Genomic DNA, 18664 nt, shown 5'->3' with positions numbered 1-18664 from the left:
TGAAATATATAATTTAATATAAATAGTAAATCTCAATTGATTTTAATTGTAGTAATCGCTGATTCAATTGACAATCGTAAAGTGGCGCTAAAAACATCGATTGCCTTGCACCCAGTCTTGTGTCAAATAAGCAATATTATATCGGAAAGAATAAAGATACCTTAACCGTTAAGAAATAGTGAAATTAACAATTATATTGCTATATCGATGCCAAAATGATATGGCTTCAACGAATCACGTTCAGTTGTAAAAAAGAAATCGGTTATAAGCCAACCCTCGTTTTAGAATAAACACAAGAAGGAAGGCCACGGGGAAATTGCATCGCGGTGTTTGAGAAATCGCGAACAGGCCAACACACCCACACCCACACACTCCTCCAGGTTTTTCCGGAGATCCCAGGCGACAGTCAGGAGGGTCCACAAGATGGAGCGGTACTTGAGCCGCCGCGAAAGTGGCTTCCACATCCACCGGAGCGACGACAACTTCGTGATGCGGCGTATATACAGCTCGATGAACATGTTCAATAGCTACCACGCCAACTGCAAGCCCACGGAGGCGGGTCGCACCGGGGCCATCTTCAACCTGGAGTTCAATGCCGATGGCAACGTGGTGGTGGCCGCCACGGAGAGGAAGTGCGTACTCGTCTTCGACGCCATCACACAGAAGGAGATCTTCAAGGTCCCGGACGCCCACACGGATAGTGTCAATTGCATCAAGTAAGTGTAGGTTCCATCCCCGTGGGCAACCCAATCCTAATCCCCGCTGCAGATTCTTCGACGAGCGTCTCTTCGCCACGGGCTCTGACGACTTCACGGTGGCCCTTTGGGATCTGCGGAACATGAAGCAGAAGCTTCGCGTTCTCCACGGCCACTCCAACTGGGTGAAGAACATCGAGTACTCCTCCAAGGACAAGCTGCTCGTCAGCTCCGGCTTCGATGGCAGCATCTTCACCTGGGACATCAACTCGCAGACGGAACAGGGCCTGATCTCGCAGAGAGTTTTCCATGCCAGCGGTCTGATGCGTTGTCGGATTTCGCCCACGGGCGACAAGTTGGTGCTCTGCACAAGCGGTGGCTACATCATGATCATCCACCACCTCGATCTCACCACGCTGCACAAGGATCTTTGCGGATTCAGGGTAAGGAAGTCACGTCTTAATGGGTTACGATTTACGGGCTCAAAACATATAAACCAAACCTCTTTTCCAGCCCGGTATCTACCGACTGATGCAGTTGGGCGAGCAGTACATACCACAGGCTGCCAAGTACGACCATGTGTTTTCCAAGCGCCAGAAGAAAAACCGCGTGGAACTGGTCACCGACTTTCCAGAGAACAACGACGCCGAGATGATCATGGCCTTGCAGATTCACCCGCACTGTCGCTGCATGCTGACCAGAAATGTCAGCTGCGACGAGCAGAGCGAGTGGACCTGCATCCATGACATCAACGAAGAGCCGATGCGGAGCGATGACGAGCAGGAAGAGGTGGAGCCGCAGCCCAAGAGGAAGCGCACGACAACGCTCGCCAATCGCAGCGCGTTGAATGAACCCGCACAGGACCAGGATACGGATGGACTGCCACCCAGACAGCCACGGAGACCCATGCGCATGGGGACTGTTCAGGTGTATCACCTGGATAACGCAGGAGCAGGACGAGTGGCTGCTGGCACTGCCTCGGTGTCGACGCGTACGGATACCTTTATACCCGACATCTGGGCGGCGGAGGTAACAGTCCAGGAGCGGGCCATCCGCCAGAACAGGGCACGAAACTCAAACAATCACGTGAGCGGCTATAACTTTGTGTACGCCATCAGCAGCGGAGTGCTCCCGCTGCGACCCTCGGTGGCCAGTCGCCTGATGGTGAACAGCAGCAGTCCCCGCCTGCTGACCACGCCACCGCCCACGGAGGGCAATCAGAGCAGCAGCAGCAGCAGCAGTAGCTCCAGTAGCAATAGTTCCAGCAGCAGCAGCTCCAGCACCAACAGCGACACCACCGTCCGGTTAGAGATCGGCCAACGGCTGCGCCTGCGACCCTTCATGGCGGCAGCGGCAACCTCCAAGGAGAATGGCCACTCAATACTGGTGAATGCCAAGAAGCTCCTTTATTACGCCGCCGAGACGAACACCAAACCGGGCTTCATCAAGGAGCCGGGATTCTCGGCGGACGGTCGGATCGTTTGCTCTCCCTACGGCAACGGCGTGCGACTCCTGGGCTACAGTGATGATTGCTGCGACTATCCTAGATGCCAAGCATTTGAGGAGGTAAAACGCGAGCCGCGGAAGCTAGTCGAGCTCGCCAAGATTACCGAGCACCAGGACGTCGTGCTGTGCGCCAAGTTCAGCCCCAGGGAGCCGCTCCTCGTGACCGGCTGCAATGGCGGCGAGGTAACCTGGTATAGACCCAATCTTTAGACTTCAGTCGAGCCGTACGAAGAGCGCTCACTGTCATACTGTAAATTTTATTTTCTATTTAAGCATAACTCGACTTATGTCAAGCATATATTGGCGAAATACAAGCAACACGATTTTGGTGGACCGATTAAGCTGATATCATTTATTTCACGCAATATGGGGCTGTTTTGTGGGCCCAATCAAAGTATCGTACAGTACATATCCATATGTATAATTAGGAATCGATAAAAAATTACAGTTAGATGTCTATAACTTAACAGAGCAGCAAGGCAAAATTAAACGAGTTGGGGCGTCTTAGAAATACAGGGGTGAGTTAGGTGGATGTAGGCAAGGATCTCAATAGTAATTGCCATAGCCGCTCCATTGGCCGTAGTTGTAGCCACCACTACTACTGCCGCTGGCACCTCCTGGTCCGAAGCCCCACTGATTGTAGTACGAGTCGTACGACGCCTGCTGCTGCGGCGGCTGCGGGGGATAAGGACCTCCTCCGGCATTCTGCTGGCCGTAGTAGGCATTGGCTGCTCCATAGTTGTAGCCTGCGGCTGCCGATCCACCATTGTTGTAGGCAACCGCCGAGGACGATGATCCGGAGGGGGGAGCACCTTCCTTGCTGCCTGCTGACGAGTTTTTGCGACTGGGACTGCTATCACTGCAAAAAATAATGTTAGTAAGGTATAAAGAAGGATAATATCCCATTGTTTTCCTACCCCTTCTTTTGAGCTTCGTTGGCTTTGGTCAGAGCCTGCTGCAGGGCGCGCTGGGCATCTTGCAGACCCTTGGCAGTGCTGCCAAAGTCCTCGAGGAACTCGACCTTACGCTGGGCAAACAGGACCTTCTGATCGGCTTCGATGTCCGCTCGGGCCATAAACTTATCCATAATCTGGACCACCTCCTGCTCATCTACCTTCGGTCGCTGCAGGCACAAATCAATCATCTGCAGGGCCACACGAGTATTGGCCGGATCACGTTCCAGCGCTTGCTGCAGAGCAGCCACTCCGCCATCGAGATCATTGCAGATTTTGTTGAGGAAACGGGCATACTTGATGGCCAGACTGCCGGCAATGCCCTTGTTCTTTGTACTCTCTATATAGTGCTTGTACAGCTCGCGACACTTGTCCAGCGCTCCCCGACGTCGCTCCACATTGATCCGGCGATAGGCGAGCTGCAGGAGATTGGGACAACGCTGCTCGATGCGCTCCAAAACTTCGGCGGCGGCATCAAAGTTCAGCTGACACTCCTCGAAGGCGGCCCACATAAGATGCAGACTGGGCTTGTCCGGATGATGAATGCGACAGGCTCGACGGTAAACATCGCGCATAAGATCAATAACCCCACTCTGGTCTTCCAAAGACTCCAGATAACGCAGCATTTTCAGCCAGAACTCGTCGTACAAAGCGCAGGCGATTAGGCATCGCTCAAAGAGAACCAGGACACGTTGACGATCGCCCTTTTCAATTTCAAAGTCTAGGTAGTCTTTCCAGTTCTTGAGCTGTGCTCGTTCGAGGGGCTTCACATGGAAGTATGGACGCTTGATGCCCTCCTCGAAGGACCAGCGTGCGGTGACTGCGTTCACAGTCACTTTGTGAATCTTGCGGCGAGCGGAAATTGCCCTGTCCTTGATGCTAGCTACCTCCTCGTCGTTCAGCGTGCTAAGATCACTGAAATCGATCTGAAGCGCCGCCTTTGGAGCTGCAGGCGGTGACTCGCTTTCGGTCAGATCGGTAGTACTATCTGATTCATCTACATGAGTTTCACTAGTATCTTTTGGCGACTTACCAGCCCCGCCACCGCCGCCGCCAGATTCGCGCTTCTCCTTGGACTCCTTGTCCTTGTCCTTGCTGCTGCTACTGTCGCGTCGATGTTTGGACGAAGACTTGGAGGATTTACTCTGCTGACGCTCGTGAAATTCTTTGCGCAGACGGATCAGCTCCTCGTTCTCAATTGTGCTGGTTATAGCATGTTGATTGATCACATCCTGGAAACTGAAGGGGATGTTTAATTACCAACAAGTTCCTATAATTTCCAGAAGAGATTAACTCACTTGTCAAAGTGGCCATTATAGCCTTGGGTGGGTATGGCTAGTAGCCTGTCGTAGATCTGGACTACGCGATTGTAGCGCTTCGACTCGTTCTCCCAGCGAATGTAGGCATCCCAGAGCTTGTCCGAACGGAACTCCAGGCCACATGCCACCACCGCTCGCTCGTACTGGGCACGGATGAACTGCTCGTCCTCTCCATGATGGGCCTTTACGTGCATCAGGTAGTGGATCCAAAGATCCACCGACAGCGGTATCGCCTCCAGGCCGCGCTCAAAGACCTAGGATTTGTTCAGTTTCGTATGTTCGGTACAAGTTTTGGGATTTTTGTTTGTTTTTGATTTATTGTTGATCGATCGCAGAAGAGAAATATAGAAATATTCATGGATTATAAGAAAACTTTCAACGTGTACGTGCTCAGAGACTTAAGGGCTATCGTTTTGATGTGAATGGTGTTCGAGCTTAAGAGCTAACTTAGCGACTTTACAAATACACGAAATACATAACACACAGGTTGTAGTTGTTTTCTTTTTTAGGCACACACTTTCAGTGTTCGATTTACAAGAAACTTCACAAAGAGACTTAAAAATTTCATTTAAACGCCATTTGTACTTACGACTGTACGAGATGCGAGAGCTCACTATTTATATCGTGTTGAAGAAGGATGGAGGTAACGTAACTGAAGAGGTAACTGGTGATACAAACGTACGAAGATCAGAGAGTAGACGGATCGGATCGAACGTCGACTAAACGAATCAGTCGCTTTCGGGTTCAGGTCGGTCTGGGGTTCAAGGGGTCAACTGAGCTGAGCTGAGCTAAACTGGGCTGGGGTTACAACGTGAGTTGTGCGACACAGGGTGAATTATACTAAAACGTCCATTGTTGTGTCGTGAAGATAAAATTACAACATTTGAGGGGAGAAGATCACCAAAAATGCGTGCTTAGGTGAATAAAAATGGTACCGAGTATAAGTATGCATCAAATCAGGTTGATGTCTGTAAAAATGCCCTCGCCAGGAATTCCAAAATGTACATTGTGTGTGAGGAAATAAGGTTATGAAACCGAAACGAAAACTATTTTAATTAAGTGGAAAAGCCACATTATAAAGCTTTGAATTCTATATTAACGAAATTGTCAAATATTCTACTTCTAAATTTAAATTTAATTGTGCAGTGAGCTTAAGAAAACATGTAAAATCATTATTGACTGGATAAATGTTGTATATTTTCATAAAACATGAAAATTAATAACATTCTAACCAGTAACCTCATTAAAATCTCAATTAAATCACATTCTCCCATTGAATAAATTCCAAAAACCGAATTAACCTTTCTAATGTGGTTTCCCACCTAAGTTAATAGAACACTTTCAATATCTTTAATGGTTCTGTGCCAAAACCAGTTTCAGTTTCATTTCCTGTAGTAAATACTTGACACAGATAAGCCCTATGAGAAAACACGACCCTGACTGGAGGCTACACTAGTCGTCTCGTTGCTAAAGTTTTGTTTTGTCTTTTCAATATGTTGTTTTTATTTTGTAGATGTTGCATTTATTGAATGTAGTAGTTTTTATTAAGTCATAATAAATTGCATTTAACAACAAATATATGAATATCAATTGTAATCGTAATTGTAAGCGTAATACAAGAAATTGCGAAAGATATTTAATTGCACGACCAAATGTATGGGGGGTACTCACCTTGTAGCAGTTGGCCTTGATGCCCTTGCGCTTCTCGTAGTCGGCGTACTTGCGCCAGTAGCCATAGCAGTAGGGATAGTGGGACAGGAATGTGTCGTAGGCCTCGCGAGCAGCCTCCGCATCAGACTATTTTAAGAAAAAGGCATTTGTTATAGGATTAAGATGGGTTTTTGTCCTATGCACCCACCTCACTGTCCACATATTGCAGTAAGTACGTCCAGCCGGTAAAGTCGGTGACGTCCTCTTTGACTGCCCTCCAGTATTTATCTAGGTCCGGCAGCTTTTTGCGCTCCTTCTCCTTCTCATTATCTTTCTCTTTGTTTTTCTCCGGCTCCTTATCTTTATCCTTATCGCGCTCTTTTTCCTTCTTCTTGTCTTTGGGTAGGGATTCTGCGGGTTTTAATATTGGGTGAGTTTTTCCTCAACAAAATACTAGAATGGTCGCTATTAATACATACCATCAACCTTGACTTTTTTCTCCAAGGGCTGGGCATCGTTGCTCTCTGACGTGGGACTTCCCGGATTATACTGCTCTTCAGACTTTTCCTTTGTGCTCGTTTCAGCGCTGATCGTTTCCTTATCTTCAGTGCTCTTATCGGTTTCTTCTTCCGCCTTGCGTTTCACTGCAGCCTTGGGCTCGCTGGCGGTGTTATTGTTATTATGGGTGGGCAGCTCATCCTCGGAGATTACCTCGGCATCCGCTGGCAACTCAGCTCGCTGCGGGGCCGGCAGCTCTTCGTCCGACACTTCCTCGGCATCGTTGATCTCCGGCTTGCTGGGCGGAGGAAGTTCATCCTCGGAGATTATCTCTGTGTTGACAATGGTGGCATTGCTTGTGTCCGCCTCATCGGCCAGATCCTCGGCTATTGCATGGTGTGAGCTAGAGTCCTCGGACGAATTCAGTTTCTCTGCCTGAGGCTGCAGGGCCTCCACATTGTACTCAAAGTCCGCCTTCTTGGCGTTGTCACTCTCATCGTTTCCACCCACGGAGGGCAAACTATTGGCATTGTCGCCGGCCATGGAAGCCAGAAGTGTGTCCACGCCAGCCTGACCGCGACTCTCCTTGATGTCATCGCTAGTCTCTGAATGTTGCTCCGCCACCGTGCCAAACGGAAAGGAAGAGCTCTTTTCATCTACGCCGCCGGTTTCAGCGGGCGTGAGCATCTCCACGTCGTCGTCCAGCTGAAGCTGTGTCTCCTCAAACTGGGGCTCCAAAGCGGGTGCCTCTTCGGTGGCCGAGGGCTCCTCATCATCCAGAATCATGATCACCTCAGCAGCCTGCTCTTCAGGTTCCTCTTCGTGGTCACTTACCTGAAAGGATAATTCAGGTTAAGATTGGAATACCGGCACAGACTAAGGGAGGTTAGGGGATGCGGTGCCATCAGTTGGCCCTTGCAGGTAATCACTTGCTCCTCCGGGAAGGGGAATCATGTGCGGATGGAACAACGCCACATCCGCACTGGACATTGCCATCGTTTACATCATTGGCGGGTGGTCCAAAAGGCATATGGTTACCATCTGCGTGGGTTGTACTGACCTGCGCGTTCCGCTTGGATGTGCGTCGGGTGCTTCTCGTCGGTAGCGATGCAGCCGGTGGTGCGGCCTTGCGACCAGAACGTGTGCGGCGACCTGGAAAACGGAAATTAACTGTCTTAGTTAATCCATGCGGTTTACATAAACTGTACGCGCGGTGTTATGGCTTTGCGGCCTCGTGATGCTCTCGTTTTTTTCGAACTGGTTTCCTAGCCTTATCGAATTGACTGGCAAAGTGAAGTTTCAAAGTAGACTCACTAGAACTGAATTACTAATCACCGGGCACTGCGTTCCGGTTGAATGAATCCGTTTATTTGTAAATTTTTGGACTTTACCTGGACTTTCCATAACAACGTTTTCCTCTGACGCCATATTTATTTGAGCTGGCCCCCTTTCGATGACACTAACCGATAATATCAATGTTTGGGTGGCACCCTGTATAATTGATGATTTGAAAACTATCGCTATAGTATGGACATCATTTAATTTTCAAATTTTTAGTGTTTTTAAACATAATATTTTTATATATTGACCTTAAGTATTCTATGTTCTTCCCTCAATCTTAGAGCTTTTTCAGTACTTAAAATTGTTATAATTCTTTACTACCTAGCAAAAATATCGATGCTTTGCCATATCATCGATTCCCTGTTGAATCGACTAATCGAGTATTTCGCGTTATGGCTTTAAAATAGCTAGATGTTGTTAACCAAATAATTTAAAGTGAGTATGAACACGAATATAATTTGAAGAAAACTGGAAATATTTTGTAGCCCAAAAACATGAAATATATAGATGAAATTCTAAAACGCATAACGAATTCATCTAAAAGCTAATTAATAACTAAATTGTTTTATATCAGTAAACTGAAATTTAAATATTTAGAGCTCAATAATTTATTTTTAATTTTTTGAGTTAAAAAGAGTTTTATAAAGATAATTGTATTCAGCATAAGCCATTATTGAATTATTTATAATACAAATAATATAGAGCGAATTAGTTAGAAACTTAAAAAAATGTGTCCCTACGTCTTAAGTTCAAATATATACGAAAATAGCATACTAAAATATATTTTTATGGCAAAATAAACCCTTTATATATAATTTAATGTTCATTTAAACTTCAGACACAGAGAGTTAGCTATAAAACCGTCATCCGATCAGCCCTTTTAGCGGGACTGCCACTCGTGCGCGTCTTCCAACACTGTTCTCAAAATGGCGACTCGAGAATTGTAAGCGTGACAAAAACAACAAAGCCAAGGCGCATTTCACAATAATTAAATGTTTTTCGATCAATTGCGGCGCGTTTAACCCATCGAAAGCGATCGCGATGCGTGATCCGTGGACCCAGTGACCGGACCCGACGACCAGTGAACGTGAAGCGCCAGCGGCGCGGCGAACAAAGACAAAATACGGCGAGCGAAAACGCCGACCGCATAACCTGTACGTGTACGCAAGGCAAGGCGAATGGAGGGCGGCAAGGGCAGCGGGAAGCGGATGAAGGAGGAGGCGCCAAGCAAGAAGTTGCCGCCTAAAATCTACAGCGGCGATGCGGGCACCCCCACGAAGGCGGCCCACGACGAGATCCTCAGCTCGCTGCTGCGGATCAACAACTTCGACTCCATATCGAGCATCAAGGACGAGTCGCTGGACATCGATCTGTCGGCCTGCGTGACCATCAGTTCCGCCAGCCTGGTCAACGGCAATAGTCTCTCCTCAACGGACTTCTGGCGCGTTCTGGACGAGAGCGCCCAGAACAACACCGAGCTGAATCTCTCCTCGGACGTCTGTCGCGATGATCTGGCGGCCACCGGCTCCTCGGCCGTGCCCAGCAGCTTGGCCAGTGATAACCACTCAAGCTCCGAGTTTAGTGTGACATTCCTGCGGCCCGAGCCGCCGAATGCCTTCACCAATTCGCCCTTCAAAAAGACCTCCTCCAGCGGCACCTCCACGCCCGTAAAGCTATCGCCCGAGCAACTGCATCAGCAGCATCCCCTCCAAATGCCCCAGGCTCAGTTGCTTCAACGCAAGCCCAAGCTGCCGGCGGCAACGGCGGTGCGCCTGAAGGTCTTCAAAGAGGAGCCGCCCGAAGAGAAGCATCCGCCAGATCAGGTCGTCACCAAAGTGGAAGTGTGCGAGCCCGAGTTTCAGCCTCCCTCTTTCTACATGTTCCAGCAGGCCAAGTCGGCGGAGGCGGTGGCGGTGGCCGATGCGGTCAGTATGCCACCGCCAGCAGCTTCGGAGTCAAAGCCTTTCGAGGTGGATCCTGCTCCGCTGCACAAGTGCCTCGACTGCAACGGACTGCTGCTGGAGACGCCCGACGAGGTGGCCAAGCACGAGGCGGCTGCCCACCGGCTGAGGCTCACCTATCGCTGCAGCGAGTGCCAGCGGGAGTTCGAGGTGCTGGCCGGATTGAAGAAGCACCTGAAAACGCATCGAACCGAGGGACGCAAAGACACTTGGAAGAAATGTCCCGATTGCGGGAAGTGGTAAGTGCTAACATAAATTTCAAAACAGGAACTCTCATTAAATTATCTATCCACTTTTTAGCCTCAAATTGGGCAGCATGTGGATGCACCGAAAGATCCACAGCGATAACAAGAAGTACCAGTGCGACATCTGCGGTCAGAAGTTTGTGCAGAAAATAAACCTGACGCACCACGCACGGATTCACTCATCGGAGAAGCCGTACGAGTGCCCCGAGTGTCAGAAGCGGTTCCAGGAGCGCTCCCATCTGCAGCGTCACCAAAAGTACCATGCGCAAACGCGTTCCTATCGATGCGAGAAGTGCGGAAAGATGTACAAGACGGAGCGCTGCCTGAAGGTCCACAACCTGGTGCATCTGGAGCAGCGACCCTTCGCGTGCACCGTCTGCGACAAGAGCTTCATCAGCAACTCGAAGCTCAAGCAGCACTCCAACATACACACCGGTATGCGGCCCTTCAAGTGCAACTACTGTCCGCGTGACTTTACCAACTTCCCCAACTGGCTGAAGCACACGAGACGCCGGCACAAGGTGGACCACAAGACGGGCGAACACCTCGAGAACATTCCCTCCTACTGCTCAAAGAAGTCTACCACCAGCAAGGCCCAAAAGGCAGCCGCGGCAGCAGCAGCGGCGGCGGCAGCTACTGCAGCAGCGAATCCCAACGATCTTGCCGCATCTGGAGAACTGAAAGTCAAGCCGAATCTTACACCTGCAGCCGCGCCGGCTCCCGCAAAGCAAGCACGGAAAAAGAAGCAACCGCAGCAGGCCACTCTTGCCGCATTGGGGATCACTCTGCCAGCGGGTACTGCCCTGCAGCAGGTGCATCCCGTGCCGTCAACGCAATCGCATCAGCAGGAGTTATCCACCGTACTGGTACCTCTGCCTCCGCCAGCACCTAAGCAGACCAAAGTCAAGCGAGAACGCAAGCAGCTGGCGCCCAAGCAATTGCAACAAAAGCCACAGCTCCTTCAGCAGGCTCAGGTGCAACAATCCAGTCTGGAGCCCATTGCTGCAGTGCCGCAAATCAAGAAGGAGCCAGCGCAAAACCAAGGACCGTTCCTTGACTTGCACGGTCTCAGCCTGACCTCAGCAGAAGAGCTGATCATGGAGCAGGCCCTGGAGATGGAGGAATGTGGTCTGTACGATGCACCTAATGCGAACACGGAAATGGGGACGTCGGACAACGCCATCTCAGATTCGGCCGCAGCCCTGCACTTCCAGATAAAAAATGAACTGCCGGACGAACTGTTGCCGGACGATGATTTTAGTAAGTGTCAATGTCAAATGTTCCATTATATTCTGATTAATTAGTATTCATGGTCTGACATGTAAATATGTTATCTGATTATCAAATAGATGCAAAACCCATTTTTAACTACAACTTCGAGATAATCATTCAGTTTAATATAAATATATTTTATTTTCTTTAATTCGCTGTTAATAGAAATTAATAAAAACGTATGATTTTGTATTTACAGTGCCTTGCAAGCCCAGCGACCGCCTCGCTTGCCCCTCACTGGAGTCCTCACCGTTCTCTTCGCCCGCCTCCATGGAGTTGACCGCCGTCTCTGCATCCAGTGCCGCCACATCGGCCCAAGCATTACCGGTGCGATCTGGGAACTACTACCTGCCCGCCTTTACGCTGAACGCGCATGGCAAGCTAAGCAGTACCGGCAATGCGATGCAGTCTGTGACGACGAGTTTGACTCATTCACCCTCTGTGTCCATGGTGAACGTGCCGCTGCTGGTGCGATCCAATCAGATGCTGCCCTCGGTAGACACGCTACTCTTCACCAACCAGACCGGCGGCAGTCGATTCTTTGCGGGAAAATCAGCGACAGCGGCGACGCCGCATCTGACATGATCGGCCGGCGGCGTCGTCTGCTGCCCGCCAACATGAACGCCTCAACGATCTCCTGTGTCTTAGTTTAGTAGCAGTGTCCACAATGTTGCGCACGCGCAATCGGGCGGTCGCTGACCGCTGGCAATCGTTTAAAAGAAATCGGATTATAGTCCGTAGGTAATTAAGAGTATGACGCTACATTTGTTTAAGTAATTGACCTAAGCTGATTTCTGCATAGTCCGTAAGTGCATTTGAGTGTATATATCTTTAATCTTTAATTTGTACGCTTCACACCAATAATAAATTTCGTACATATTTTAGTAATTAGCCAATATTTGATTTATTGAGAACATTTCGAGGGAACACTCGTTAGGCTAAGGGCAGAGATTTCTTTGCCCCTCCTGATTTAGTCGGCCGAACCTTTTTTACATCGCCCTGTACTTCAAAGCAAATGCGAGTTGGTCTTTCGGTTCCAGAGGAATCGTAAGCTCTGAGCATCACGTGGGCTTTGTAGCGTCCTTGGGGAAAAGTCCCTGTCGGGCTGGCGGTCAAGCTTAGAATAAAGGTCTCGTACACAAGTTGTGTCTGCAATGTGAAGAATTGAAGTGGTATTTATTATTATAATATATAATTATATTGTTATACTTATTTATACCGACCCCGGGAACATTAACACATTTATCCTGAACATCATTTATGACATACTGAGTCCAATATTGGAACCAGTACTGATTTTTGTCGTACATAACCTTGCAGAAATCGTTTACAATTATATTCAATACGGTAGGCATCCAGGTGCCTCTGTCCAAATGCATAACGTTTGCGGTTACCTGGAAAAAATAAAGGATACGTCGGCGATTGTATAGAATTACATTATCAGATGAACTGGGGGGAGTTAATCACCTGAACGCGATCCGTCTGTTGAATGTCCCACTTCAAAGTTACGTTTCCGCTTATGGTTATACCGTCGGCATCCAAGGATGTTAAAAGTTCTGAGAAATCAAGTAAGCCGTTTACGTCAAGTGTTCCGGGATCAGGATCTTGACAACTGATAAATATTTCCTCATCCGAAACCAATAGCTCATACCTTTCCCCACGTGTATGGGTAAAGATGGTCAGCATTACCAATAGTAATACTTCTAGATCCATTATAACCGCGAATTGAAGCGCAGTCATGGATTTTAAAGCCCATATATACTTACCAGAATCACGCAATGCTCCTGTTAATTATATTAATTACCAGAGAGTAATCTATTTACTCCAGTTTTTCAGTGTACGCTACCAACCTTTAAATATGTATAATTAAAAGTTATATCTATCTTTGTAATTAATACTTATTATTAGCCTTGCGCAAGGTAGCAACGTAGATATCTACGTTATACGTGAGCGAGCAGAGGATGGGCAGAACACTTCCCTATGCTCACTAGATAGGCCGCTGCCGACCCCTGCTCTATAGTATGGGATAGGTCATGCTTAGTAAACCCGAAGGACGTTATCTCGCCTATGAGGGGAATAAAATTCAAAGTCAAATTTGCAGCAAATTTATCAATATCAATGACAATAATAATTTTTACGATTTTATTGTTAGAGTATATTTATAAATTTATTTTATTGTTTAACATTTTTAAGTCATCTAATGGTTCCTAAGTAGCAGCAACTATGGCCGTTATATGTAATGAAAAATCTTTGTTTCCTTTTATTATTTTAGTAAAAAGCCAATTTTTTATTTATTGTCTAAGCTTTTACAAGATGGATTGTCAAGCAAAGGTCAGAGATAAGTGGTTTCTTCTGATTTAACTGGTCACACTTTAAATAGTTCTCCCTGTATCTCAAAGCAAATTCGAGTTGGCCGCTCCGTTCCGGAGGAATCGTAAGCTCTGAATATTATTTTGGTTTTGTACCGTCCTTCGCGAAAGGCGCCACCCGCAACGTTGGCGGTCAAACTCAGCACGAAGGTCTCATATACCATTTTTGTCTGCAACGTTAAGAATTGGAGTGTCTTTTTTGACGAGATGGCACCTATGGATACCTACTCCGGAAACATTCACACATTTATCCTTAATATCATTAGAAATATGCTCCGTCCAATATTTGTACCAAGGCTGATTTTTGTCGTACATAACCTTGCAGAAATCCCTTGAAGACAATGAGAACACAGTAGACGTCCAGGTGCCTCTGTCCAAATACGAAAGGTTCATGTTCATCTGGAATAAAAATTATTATGTCAAGAGTTATATAGACATTCATTGTTGGTTGCATTCAAGGTCTTTATCACCTGTACACGATCCTTCTGTTGAATGTCCCACACCAGAGTCGTGTTTCCCCTAACGGTAATACCATCAGCATCCATAGAAGTTGTTAGGTCTGAGAAGTCCATTAAGCCATTTAGGTCAAGTGTTCTTGGATCAGGATCATGACAACTGCTGAATATATCCTCATCCAAAACCAAAAGCTCATACTTAACTGCCTCTGCAAGGCTTGTGATGAAGGGAACCAACAGTAGGATAACTTCCAGATGCATTATATCCACGAATCCTAGAGGGTTCATTGCTGTTAAATCTTATATATACTTTGCAGAATCACGCAATGCTCTTGATAACTATAGTAATTACACTTAACTTACCCGTTGAATCACTAAATACTCCCGTAAATTGTAGTAATTAGCCTTTACGTTTCCAGTTTTTTAGTGTTTTCTTAATATTATTTATTGTTATAAATTATATAGCTAGATTTTTAATGAATACCTGTTTATAATAATAATAATTGTTTTGCACGTGTATAACTTTCCATTTCCTGTGGAGTACAGGCAAGCTAATGGTTTTTAATTGAAACGTTTATAATAAAATGTTATCTACGCCTTAAAAATGGAGATACTAAAAGAAAGTAAGTATTCGCCTTGTTTTTATAATTTAGTTTACACCTATCCCTCGCTTTGCGTCGGGGATACGTTCCAAAAAAATACGACGCAAATTGAAACGACGCAAAGTGAATTAGGATTTTCTATAGCAAACCATGTAAAGTTCGAAGATTGGTTCCAGGGTTACAAAAATACTACTTTTTAAAAAGAATATTGAGCAAAGTGATCATTAAAAAAAAACCAAAATAACATTTCATTTTATTACATATTATACATATAAAAACAAAAAGAAACTAATTCGTTTAAAACAAAATAAATTCTTCAATTATATACTCAATTATGAAAAATAAAATTAGAATTAATCACTCTCTGACGAGTCTTTAGTGTCTGTTGTCGTAGGCCGGCTTTCTTAAAAAAAAAAATAATGAATAAGTGAGTCGGAACAAAAAATGGGAATTCCCGCGTTTTAATTGCGTAGCGCAATTAAGGTGTTGCCACCCTTTAAAAACATATTAACGACTTCATCCCAAGACAACGCAACATCGAAAATCTAACGACGCACAATGAAAATTAGTTATATTTAAGAAGCGACGCAACTTCGAAAAAACGCAAAACGAAACGACGCAAAGCGAGGGATAGGTGTATTTGTTCATTTTCAAATGGTAATAAGACATAGACTTGTGAAAGAAAGTCCTACTTTGATTTATTGTTGAAGCTTGTGCATGTTGGACGTTTGGCAAAACATGATAGAAATATTATAATGAGGTTATTATTATTGTCTCCTAACTTTAAATATGTCGCCCAATATTTCGTAGCATATACGAGTTGGCCTTTCGGCTCCGGAGGAATCGAAAGCTCGGAAGACTATGTTATATTTGTAATGTCCTTCACGAAATTGTCCCGGAATTGTAGTCGTCAAACTTACCAAATATGTCTCCAAAATTATTTTCGTCTGCAATGCAATTATTTGAAATTTAATGTTATTAGAAAAATATATATATTGCGACTATCTAAACCTACCCCAGGATTATTAAGACATTTATCCTTGATGTCGTTCGAAATATGTTGGGTCCAGACTTTATACCATATCTGATTTTTTTCGTACATGGCCTTACAGAAATCCTGACTAAACAATGAGAACATTGTCGGCTTCCAGGTGCCTCGATCCAAATAAAGAAGGTTAATAGAGAGCTGCGAAGAATGCGTTTTATCAAAGCTCTAACTGTTGATGTTAAGGGCTTAGTTACCGTTACGCGATCGTCCACTTGGATGTCCCACACCATAGTCGTGTTTCCGCTCACAGTGACTCCATCAGAATCCATGGAAGTTGAGAACTCTGACATATCGAACAAGCCGTGTATGTCCAGTGTGCCGGGACCAGCGTCAGGACAACTGCTGAATATATCCTCATCCACCACCACAAGTTCGTACTCTGCTCCATTTGCATGGCTTATGATGGCGAGAATCGCCAGCAGAATCAGTTCAAGTTCCATCATATCCGAAGATGTCAGCCTATTAAATCTGGTTTAGACTGATTGGTTTATATATACCTTGCATCATCACGCAATTCTATTGTTAATAATATTAATAACCCTTCACCTATTATAGTTTTCTAAACTACACACCTAATTGCATTAGATATGAAATTGATAATTATATACCACCCTCCAATGCACAGTTACTAAAAAACAATTGTTACAATACTAAAAAAAATTACGCAATTGTTAGATTCAATTTTAATTTTTTTAATTTATGAAAAAATGATTACTAATTATTATTTCAAAACTAAGGTAGCAATTACATGTTTTTGAAATACTTGTTTGGACATAAGCTTTACCATTTAATCTTAAAATTCTTTTCATTACTACTGTTTAATTGGTTGTGCCATCATCCTACAGATATTGCATTTTTCAGACTGTTTTACATCCAGTTCTTCTTACTATTACTGTGAGCTACACTCTGAATATTTAAGTCAGACTTCTAAGCTAATTTGTAAAATACATAGACCTTTGCCTATAAATATCTAGAAACTGTCCTGTTTATAGCCGTTACTTGTGATTAAAGGGGTTTGTTCTATTTTACTTAATCAGGATCACAAGTCTTGTCGATTTAGCCGTGTCCGTCTGCTTGTCCGAATGAACGCTAAGATCTCGGAAACTATTAAAGCTAGAAAACTGGGATTAGGCATGTATATTCTAGAGATTTGTGCGCAGCGCTAACGCGTATAAGCGGCACAAGTTTGTGCCGCAAACATTCTTTAAGATTTTGTTTCCAATTAAATTTGTCAATACCTATCTAAACGACAACTCGGACCATTGGTTAATAAGTTCTTAAGGCCACTGCCCGTACATAGAAAGAACATGGTTTCTGACGTCACAACCAGTAGATAAAAATGTAAAAATGTAAAGAAGACCTCTATCGAAGAAATATTTATTTTAATATGGTTGGTTTTGATAGTAACAGGTAGGGTATATCATAGCCAGCATTTGATTATAGCATTTCTGCTTGTTTTATTTATTGGTAACGCTTGTGCAAGCTCGGCATTATTGCAAAAAATTAAAGAAATATTATAAAAAGGAACATATTGTTACTTCTTGACTTTATATACGTCGCCCAATATTTCCAAGCATATGTATGCGAGTTGGCCTCTCGACCCCGGAGAAGTCGTAAGCGTGGAACATAACAATGGCTTTATAGCGACCTAGACGAAGTGGTCCCGTGGTTGTACCCGTCAAGCTTAGCATATACGTCTCCAACATTATTTTTGTCTGAAATAAAATCGTTTGAGAAATAATTATAAAAGGATGATATATAAAGTTTAAAGATATTCAACACGAATATCGAAACCTACCCCAGGATTATTAACACATTTATCCTTAATGTCGTTTTTAATATGTTGGGTCCAGACTTTATACCACATCTGATTTTCGTCGTACATGGACTTACAGAAATCCTTTATAACCAAAGAGAATACTGTCGGCATCCAGGAGCCCCGATCGAAATAGAGAAGCTTAAAAGACATCTGCGAAATGTTCGGGTTTCACTACTTGTTGATGCTGGGGGCTTAGTTACCGTTACGCGATCCTCCGATTGGATGTCCCACACCAAAGTTGTGTTTCCGCTTACAGTCACTCCATCAGAATCCAAGACAGTTGAGAATTCCGACAAATCCAAAAAGCCATTTACGTCCAGTGTGCCGGGAGCAACATCCTGACAGCTGCTCCGTTCCTTTTGCATGGCATAAGAAGGAGAGGATCCCTAGTAGAATAAGCTTCAGTTCCATTATATCGGTATATGGTCGATGTTGTTTAGAATACTAGCTTTATATACTGCGCACCAGCACGCAATGTACTTATAATAATAATAATTACTTTCCCCGTAACATAGTTTTCTAGACCACATTTCTTATCGCATAATTAATTATATACCCACTGCAAAATAACAACTATTAAAAAATAACACTATTGTCAGTATGCTGAAATTCTTTAAACATTATGTGAGTGTTAATATATATATACTTATATTAATAAATAGTTCAATAACAAGGTAGCAATTATATGTACATACGTCTTTGAATTACTTTTTTGGTCGTTTGAAAATATCATTTAATTTTTTAGCTTTCGCCTTCCTAGTTTTAAAAAAAAAAACTTTTTTTTAAAATTGGTTCTGCTGGGTACCTATAAGAGTTGTAGCAGCAGAAACTGTCAGGCCTTTCCAAATGCATATTGCAGTGCCCTAAGGGTTGATTCACATACTCCATACATATTTCTTTGAGCGACACTCAAATGGCAGTATATCAAAGT

At 44.9% G+C, this 18664-nt stretch overlaps 6 protein-coding genes and 1 pseudogene across 9 annotated transcripts; 2 read left to right on the top strand and 5 right to left on the bottom strand.

The window, feature by feature from the left end:
• The first annotated feature begins 139 nt into the window (after positions 1–139).
• On the top strand, positions 140–2542 carry LOC119548441 (DDB1- and CUL4-associated factor 10 homolog). Its single transcript, XM_037855704.1, has 3 exons — positions 140–716; positions 769–1138; positions 1209–2542. The coding sequence occupies exons 1-3, from the start codon at positions 424–426 to the stop codon at positions 2409–2411; spliced, it is 1866 nt and encodes a 621-aa protein (XP_037711632.1). The 5' UTR covers positions 140–423; the 3' UTR covers positions 2412–2542.
• Positions 2533–8081, bottom strand: LOC119548421 (pre-mRNA-processing factor 39). 4 transcript variants are annotated; one of them, XM_037855664.1, is made up of 8 exons: positions 8013–8081; positions 7682–7773; positions 6603–7455; positions 6332–6534; positions 6145–6270; positions 4453–4727; positions 3119–4393; positions 2533–3060 (listed from the first exon to the last, which is right to left on the bottom strand). In XM_037855664.1, the coding sequence occupies exons 1-8, from the start codon at positions 8047–8049 to the stop codon at positions 2748–2750; spliced, it is 3174 nt and encodes a 1057-aa protein (XP_037711592.1). In that variant the 5' UTR covers positions 8050–8081; the 3' UTR covers positions 2533–2747. The 4 variants fall into 4 exon arrangements, with proteins under 4 accessions (XP_037711592.1, XP_037711619.1, XP_037711600.1 ...); XM_037855672.1 differs by lacking the exon at positions 2533–3060 and having other exon boundaries at positions 3905–4117; positions 4188–4393; XM_037855682.1 differs by lacking the exon at positions 2533–3060 and having other exon boundaries at positions 3975–4138; positions 4188–4393.
• An 817-nt stretch (positions 8082–8898) lies between these two features.
• LOC119561860 (serendipity locus protein H-1) lies at positions 8899–12328 on the top strand. The gene is made up of 3 exons (XM_037875343.1): positions 8899–10162; positions 10224–11428; positions 11640–12328. The coding sequence occupies exons 1-3, from the start codon at positions 9141–9143 to the stop codon at positions 12023–12025; spliced, it is 2613 nt and encodes an 870-aa protein (XP_037731271.1). The 5' UTR covers positions 8899–9140; the 3' UTR covers positions 12026–12328.
• Positions 12329–12373: 45 nt separating this feature from the next.
• On the bottom strand, positions 12374–13153 carry LOC119552614. Its single transcript, XM_037862281.1, has 3 exons — positions 12908–13153; positions 12664–12834; positions 12374–12589 (listed from the first exon to the last, which is right to left on the bottom strand). The coding sequence occupies exons 1-3, from the start codon at positions 13151–13153 to the stop codon at positions 12374–12376; spliced, it is 633 nt and encodes a 210-aa protein (XP_037718209.1).
• Positions 13154–13805: 652 nt separating this feature from the next.
• Positions 13806–14552, bottom strand: LOC119552590. Its single transcript, XM_037862229.1, has 3 exons — positions 14280–14552; positions 14038–14208; positions 13806–13979 (listed from the first exon to the last, which is right to left on the bottom strand). Exons 1-3 carry the CDS (start codon positions 14550–14552, stop codon positions 13806–13808), a joined length of 618 nt encoding a protein of 205 aa, XP_037718157.1.
• Positions 14553–15586: 1034 nt separating this feature from the next.
• LOC119563311 lies at positions 15587–16354 on the bottom strand. The gene is made up of 3 exons (XM_037876644.1): positions 16109–16354; positions 15882–16052; positions 15587–15813 (listed from the first exon to the last, which is right to left on the bottom strand). The coding sequence occupies exons 1-3, from the start codon at positions 16352–16354 to the stop codon at positions 15634–15636; spliced, it is 597 nt and encodes a 198-aa protein (XP_037732572.1). The 3' UTR covers positions 15587–15633.
• A 1094-nt stretch (positions 16355–17448) lies between these two features.
• Positions 17449–18098, bottom strand: LOC119552582 (annotated as a pseudogene).
• Between the last annotated feature and the right edge of the window lie 566 nt (positions 18099–18664).

Source organism: Drosophila subpulchrella, chromosome 3R (genome assembly GCF_014743375.2).
Source record: "Drosophila subpulchrella strain 33 F10 #4 breed RU33 chromosome 3R, RU_Dsub_v1.1 Primary Assembly, whole genome shotgun sequence".
In the NCBI taxonomy this organism is placed as follows: Eukaryota; Metazoa; Arthropoda; class Insecta; order Diptera; family Drosophilidae; genus Drosophila; species Drosophila subpulchrella.
The sequence above is the reverse complement of the archived record's forward strand: the minus strand, read 5'-3'. Positions and strand labels throughout refer to the sequence as shown.